Here is an 8,087-nt window from a genome sequence, read left to right as displayed (position 1 = left end):
AATCGGTATTGACGAGTTCAGCTATCTGACGAGGATTGTCCGCAGTGAGTATATCTGCTTATACAGGCCAGGCATAGAGGTCTCAGCAAGGGATATATTTCGCTATCACTACGATCGGAGTCAGAATACCAAGTGTGAACCCAGCTTAAGAATGGGTAAGAGAACTGTGTCATATTAGCATACAGGTTAGCTTTGAGAACTGGTGATATAGTGATGACAGAGCTTAAAGTGCATTTCCACTTTTGCAGTCAAATCTGAGAACCACACTTTATGCTTGTTATGTGTTCCCATTCACACAGCATACTGTATGTAAAAAAAAATTACATATATTTCTTACCCTTTAGTTGTATGTTTGAAACAGGATTATATATAAACCCTATGGGCAGCTTCTATTGCTTTCAAGAAATGGCAGTGTAGAGATAAGGGACAGACTGAAATATAAACTCAGAGAGACATACATTAACATGCAGTATGTCCTGAGATCTTTAACACTTTGTTAGGACAGACAGTCCTGCAGATCTAGTTAACAACTGATAATAAAATCGGCCAGCACAGTAGAGCGAGGATTAATTGGCAAAACATATCCTCAGCCCCCTAATAAACATTACATAGCAAGCAAGTACTAAAAAGAATTTTCTGTTTTGGAGTTTTCAGAAAGAGCATTTATAAGGCTAATCAGCAATTGTATCAAATATAAAGTAGGTGTTATCCTAATTTGGCTGCAAAAACGGAAATTCATACTTCATGTAGTATAAGATTGTAACGATAAGGCTTCATGGGTTATTTATACATTCTCAGTTCCAACCATTCACACTGGTGATATCTGACTATCAACCATGAGACTGCTCCTTGTTTTGCCTTTCCTTGCACTTCACCTGCTCTGCACTCAGGGTAAGAACTTTTTAATTTCTGGATAATGTGATTGTTTGCCGGGAAATGAACATCACTTGTTCTGCTGTATTCTGAATAATGTCATTTTAGCTCTATTGCTCCCAACTGTGCCTCATTTCAAACCAAATCGCTCTCTCCCTCTTCTCTCCTTAGTTGTCCCTCTTTTTGGTCTGAAGTATAGACCTCTAAAAAATTTAATATTTAGCAATCAAAAGTGTTTTTCTACACTGGGGCTGGATTAATGCCAAGACATTTTCCCCTAATGTGATTTCCATTGAAAATATTCGGGAGTGCATACAAACATGTCAACGCACGAACATGTCATGCGCATCATGGCCAGTGTATGTGTGTTATGATGACCCGTCATAACACGAGCACAAATACAAAGCAAAAGCACAAGGAAAAATGCAAAGACATAAATCCAACTAAACCTTTTATTCAACCTGTATGATTACATTTGTTATTCTGTGTGTCATTTGCCTACATATTTGTGTTAAAAGTTGTCACTCTTTCCCGTCTCAGAAAGTTGGGGTTGTACCTAGTTCTATTTATATCATTGCATAATATTTACATCAGTCTTTCTCAAACGTTTTACCCCAGGGGAACTCTTGAAATATTTTATAGGTCTCAGGTAACCCCTGCTAAAATTAAATATACCTAAAGTTGACTGTATATTAGCATGATCATTAATTCTAGAATGCTTAAGGACCCATTTACATTCTTACAGTGATTGTATATGCATTATGAAATCAATGGACTGCCAATGCACCAAATGTCCCGAAAATTAAAAGTGCCATAAAATTCGGAACAAAATGCACTATGGTGAATTGCTCTGTATTGTGGCACATTGCACTGCACATGCGTTGGGGTGCCATTCAAAATGACAGGCACTACAACACATGCAAGGTGCATTAACATATGTTATGGTAGCATGTACATTACTGCAACTAATAGATGTAAATGGGCCCCAATATATGAATAAATAATATAACATACCCAACATATTTGGTACCCTGGGAAGATACTTTTTTACACCCTCCTGCTCTGTTCAGCAACATTTTTAGTAATTGCCTTGTAATAAATTAATTATAACAGAAAATAAATGCATACAGTGAAAATTGTGGTATACCCTAACATTAGTGGTCAGTGTAGATGTGCCCCCTTATATTGGTGGTCAGTGTAGAAGTGCCCCCTTGTATCGGTGGTCAGTGTAGAAGTGCCCCTTTGTAATGGTGGTCAGTGTAGAAGTGCCCCCTTGTATTAGTGGTCAGTGTAGAAGTGCCCCTTTGTATTGGTGGTCAGTGTAGAAGTGCCCCCTTTGTATTAGTGGTCAGTGCAGAAGTGCCACCTGGTATTGGTGGTTACATAATCTCACACACATACATACACACTGCCCAAAAAATTATTTTTGTTCTTTTTTTAAGATCCACCCAGTCTCCCTACATTATAAGAACTGGAGTGGATCCTTAGCCTGGGGTCCGGTGTGGGCTGTTGTGCTGTGCTGTAGCTCCATCCATATGTGCATTGCTTGTACAGCTCCCTTGCACTCCCTGTACAGGTGCTGAGAGCCAGAATGTTACATCACACCGGTCCAGGCTCCTCTACAGGACATGAGAGGGAGCTGTAAGCAATGCACATATGGATGGAGCCCACCCCACCTCAAGCTGACACTCGGTGCTGGGCAGCATATTTTGAATGGCTGCTTGGCGCAAGAACTGACACTGCTGTGCTAGGGGGAGACTGAGGAGCCTCTCAACTAGAAAAGTGGAAGGGACACGGGGACCCACTGAACACAGGGTCGCAACCCACTTTTGAGTCTTGACCCACCAGTGCTAGGTTTAAAAAAAAAATTTATATAAATGAAAAAAGACAAAAAAATTTGAGAAAAAATTATATTTTCTACTTTTTGTAATACAAAATTTAAAAAAAAATCAAATGTCTTCCTAAAGTTAGGCCAAAATGTATTCTGCTAAATGTTTTTGGTAAAAAAAAAAAAAAAATCCCAATAAGTGTATACTAAGCGGTTTGCGTGAATTGGTACCAACGATACGTTTTTTTAAAACATGGTTTTTATCCATATGGTGTCAAACAATAAAGTCAGTATTGCTCGGGGTAAAGGATTGGTTTAGGAATGATATGGCTGGTATACAGTATATTTTTTCAAACCTTGGTGTGCCTGCTAGATAAAGTCTTATAATATGAGGAAGCTGAACCCTTCCCCATGAAACAAAATCATCTACGTCCCTGGCTGATTTACGTTGTTTTTGATCAGTTTTCATGTACTCAACTCTTCTACGATTTTTGACTTGGACCTGAACTAGGGTTGCCACCTTTTCTTCAAGCGAAACCCGAACACTCTAGCAACGCACGGACATTTTTTTGGGAGAATGAGTCGTAGCTTATTCATATGTAAATAGCATCACCCATTCATAAGTAAATATCACAGTTGAGACTATTTTCAGTGCGGGGCCAGTAGCCCCTATTTTAATTTTGGTTGCCCCCTGTTTGCCTGACATTTTGTGTCCGGGTCTCTGCTGCCATGAAACCCGGACACAGCATTCAAAACCCGGACTGTCCAGGTGAATCCTGGACAGGTGGCAACCCTAACCTGAACTCAATGATGATGTAGCATGTTTTCAAGTTTGGGTTACTCCCTGAGCAGAGAGAACCTCTTTGAGCCCGCTCTTATAAGGATATATCAGGTTTGAATCTTTGTTATCACCTTACGTCATCCAACATCATTGCAGAAGACTGCCAGGAAGTTGCCTCGACTTTGCGTTCACGACACTCTTCTTCGTACAGTCACTGCAGATCATTATTCAGCAACGCAGTGATGTTTGTATTTTATTTTAGCATTAAAGTGAATTTTCAGGCAATATAATATTTACTTTTTTTAAATGAGAAAAAGTTAAAACCTAGGTCAATTTGTATTGCTGTTATCCTTGTGAGAAGAGTTTGCCTCACTTCCTGTCCTTTACATGTGTTTCTTGGACAGGAAGTAAGAGGAAATGTAAACACAACAGGGACACAGAGAGAAATAAAAACTAGGCAACAAGTTTCCAAAAAGTGAGTCAATCAACAATATGTGGATTCAGACAAACTTGGGATAATCATAGGTCCATCCTGAAAAAAAGGGCAGAAATGGTCAGACTTGATGGATCACTTTGTATATATTTTATTGCCACCAGTCTTCTATGTTTCTAACCTTTCCCGATTCTGCTAAAAATTGCTTTCTGTTCTGTTCAGGTCTGCTCCTCACTTGTGATTATAGTGATACAACAGTAGGGACGTGCAGTCAGGGGAGACAGAGCCGCAATTAGTATTATGGAGGAACAAGTTGTCAGCTTCAAGTCTGAAGCTGACAGCTTTTTCTCAATTCAGATTGGCTTGTTACAGGTTACACAGAAGGGAAAGCCTCCCCTCTGTGTAACTTGTCATGGACGGAGCTCTGCCTGTTAATTACAGGCAGCACTGAATCTGGCTCTTGACAGGTAGTTAGGTTACACAGCAGCAGGCTTCCCCACTGCTTGTGTAACCTAACTTAGTGAGGCAAGAGCTGTCACAGCCTCTACTCTGTGTTAGAGGCGTGAGCTCTGTGGATGGTTTGGACCAATGGCAAAGCGCCATTGGTCCAAGCTGTCCAACCAAAAAAAAAAGCACTGAGGCCATCGATCTCGATGCCTCTGCAGTGACAAGCAGGTGAGGGATAGGGAGGCTCCTGCCTGTCTCCTCCTTCACACTAGCCGGTGGGGGTGGGGCTTTGATGGGATATGGGTGGGGCTTCGGCGTGCTGGGGGTGGGGATGCTGATGGCGGGCCTGGGGAATGCCTCACCCAGGCATCCCTCCTGTCGCACTCTGCAACAGGAAGAAGAGTGCAATGCTTCATCAACAACGATACAGGCATTATGAAATACCGAACTGAGCTTTCAACACTTTTCTGCTGTATCCAAAAAATAGAAAGTTTGTCTGACACAGACTCTGAAAGCAGAAAAGTTATGTCATACAATAAAGGGATTTACATGTTCGAACGTGCTTTTGTTTGTAGCAAATATTAGGAGATCTACTGATTTTCCTTCTACTGCCGTATTTCTAATGTAGGGTTTTTGTGCTGGACATCCTGTTTTTGTTCTTGGTGTCTGAAATCAGGACGCATTAATGGTGCATCTAACTGTAGTAATGCACATTTAACGAGATAACATCTGTCACACCCTCAGTCATCAAATATAAACCTCTTCAGCTCTTGCAGCTGTTTATTCCATATAAACCAGAGCCATTTACACCTTTTATATTGTCCTATTGATTTCATTTCATGATTCACTATATCTGTGAGGTTTGTGGTTACTAGCTGTGACTGGCTGTGCTAGCTTTTTTTGTTGAAATTAGGGATGCACCGAAATTTCGGCCGCCAAAACATATCGGCTGAAAATGGCACTTTGGACAAAACGCCCAAAGTGCTATCTTTCGGCCAAAATTGCGGTGCATCTATGGTTTCTCTCCTCCCCTTCAGCGCACTGCTCTGTGTCCCCTCTGACCAGCGGGGAGAAGAGAAACTGTCGGGAGGCCGAGCGGGTCGGGGAGGAGAGAGCTGTGATCTACAATCTACATCAATTCCTATTCATTCATGATTGTGGACATAGTAAACATACTATCTCAACAATTTAAGAATGGGCAGGAGCACTCAGTATAGAGGATTCCTGTTCGTTCATAACAGGGGCTGCAGAAAGAGAGATTGAGGACTCTTAGAAGGGAAATATCAGAGGTCTGGTTAGTCCCCAGCAGTAAAGTAAAAAATATGTATATATTTAATACAAATATATATATATATATATTAAAAAAATTAAAAAGTTTAGAAAAATAATTTTCAGTTTTCTGCCTGACATTTTTTTTATTTTCGGTTTCAGTCTCAAAATTTAATTTTGGTGCACCTCTAGTTGAAATATGTTCAAAGAAATCACTGCTGGACTATAATGTGTGGGGGAAAGGAGGGCTATAAAAGGACAATTTCATTAAAAGTGAAATTATCCTTCAAATCTTAACATTTGGACATTTAATGAAATTGTCCTTTAACCAAAAGGTCCACATTTTAAGTCATTACCTGCCACCCAGCTTCCTGATTGGCCAGGAAGCCAGATCCATGCTGTTTTTCTGTCTCGATGCTTATTGGCTGGGAAGTCAGCTTCCCGGCCAATCAGCATCAAGCCGGCCAATCAGGAAACCAGGCGTGAGTCATTAGCTAACATTTAGAAAATTTGAGTTGTACCTAAGCAATACTCTGAAACCTTTTGTCTTTCATTTCTCCTGAAAAATACCAGTTTTGTGTGCCTATAGCCTCAAAGCTGTATCTCTGCAGTGTGAGGTCTAAGGCACTGCTGCAATTGATAGCTGGTCTCAGATTTTGGTGTGAAATTCGGTGATGTCTCTACTGTGCTGCTTACTATCTCCTCCTGGAGGCCCTGAAATGAGGAAGCAAAGCCCTGCTTCTACCAAGATGATCGACTCCATACAGAGACACAGTGCACATCAAGGCATCGAAAATCAGTAATGGGGAACATGCCTTTTTTTGAGCACAACTTCCACAGTTCAGTTCCTCTTTAACCAATTAACTACTTGAAGACCAGGTGTTTACACCCCCTTCCTGGCCAGGCCATTTTTCAGTATTTAGCACTGCAGTACTATGACTGACAATTATTCAGTCATACGACGCTGTACTGAAATTAATTTTAGATAATTTTTTTGGGACAGATAGAGCTTTCTTTTGGTGGTATTTAATGACCACTTTTATTTTTTACTATATAGCGAAAAAACTACCGGACATTTTGGGAAAAAAAAAAACAGTTTTCCCTGAGTTATGTTATGAAACATTTATTATTACCCAATTTTTGGGAAAATATAAAAGACGGTGTCATGTCGGGTAAATAGACACCAAACATGTCAAGCCTTAAAATTGCATGCACCCTCGAAATCGCAAGAGAACTACCAAACCCAATATTGGCCATAGGCGATGTTTTAAAAGCTTTTATTGCTCATCAATTTAGTGTTATCAGTGATTGATGACCCTAGAATTATTGCTTATGCTCCGACGTTTGCGGTGATATGTAACATGTGCGGCGTAATCGGCGCAATCATAATTTTTGCACGTAGGCGCACCAGACGCATGTTTGCGTGTATATGGAAGGGTGGGGGACTTTTTTAAAAAAAATTGTTTTTTTTTAAAATTTTAGATGTGATTTTAATTTTTTTTGTTGTAACTTTCATTTTTTTTCCACTTAACTTTATTGCTATTACGTAGGGGGCTAACAGGTGATAGCCAAGATACAGTGACAGGTCCTCTTTATGGAGACATCAGGGGTCTCCAAGACCCTTAATGTCATCTAGGGACCCCAAGAGAAGCTGATGAAGCAGAGATCTGCTTCACCAGCTTTTCCCCAGCTCCTGTGGCCAGGAATCACAGCTGAATGCGGAAGTAATGTAATATACAGTACATCACTTCTTGCATTCAGAGAGCGGGGAAGAGATCGGAGGGGGGATCATATACCGAACTCCCTCTCATCTCCATTGACAGAACTGTCATGCCGGTCCTGGCCCGCACCGGGCACAGTGGAGCTCAGGATGGGGGGTGCACACCCGCATGCATAATACAAGCGATCAGACGTCTCTACAGACCGCGAAACGCTTGTATGTAAACAGCCATTGCTGGCTATTTACATTTCAAACAGATTTGGCGGGAAAGGACGTTTAAAAACACTCACCCTCATTCAAGAAGCCACCGTCCGGCCGTTTAATTACAATGGCCAGGCGACAGGTGGTTAACCACCATCGGACATACCTGTATGTCATGGTCTTTCAGTGGTTGAACTGAGATCATGGTTTATTTATTTATTACAGGTATTTATATAGCACGGACGATTTTTTGCAGCGCTTTACATAGTTGCACTTTAACATCAGACCCTGCCCTCAAGGAGCTTAAACTCTAAGGTCCCTATCTCACATGCATACATACTCCTTGCAGATAGTGCACTGACTGGGATTGAAACCAGAGACCATCAGTGCAGCAAGGCCGAAGTGCTAGCCATTATGCCACTGTGCTGCTGTAGCCATGATTTTGGTATAATTTTTCTCCAGCAGGGAAAGGGCTTTTGAGCAAAAGTGGTCTCAGTGGCTGCAGATCACTTGTACAAACCTTTAGAGGTGCCCG

General features: G+C 41.1%; 1 protein-coding gene across 1 annotated transcript in view; it reads left to right on the top strand.

Annotated features, from left to right (window-relative positions):
* Positions 1-829: 829 nt before the first annotated feature.
* The window catches only part of LOC108796688 (granzyme K-like), a 17,764-nt gene continuing 10,506 nt past the window's right edge, over positions 830-8,087 (top strand). The window contains exon 1 of the mRNA XM_018568188.1: positions 830-891. Within this exon, the coding sequence (XP_018423690.1) occupies positions 837-891 (55 nt within the window). The 5' untranslated portion in view covers positions 830-836. The remainder of the gene's footprint in view (positions 892-8,087) is intronic.

This window comes from Nanorana parkeri, unplaced genomic scaffold, assembly GCF_000935625.1.
Source record: "Nanorana parkeri isolate BGI_ZX_2015 unplaced genomic scaffold, ASM93562v1 scaffold1152, whole genome shotgun sequence".
Classification (NCBI taxonomy): Eukaryota; Metazoa; Chordata; class Amphibia; order Anura; family Dicroglossidae; genus Nanorana; species Nanorana parkeri.
This window is presented reverse-complemented; position numbering and strand designations above follow the sequence as displayed.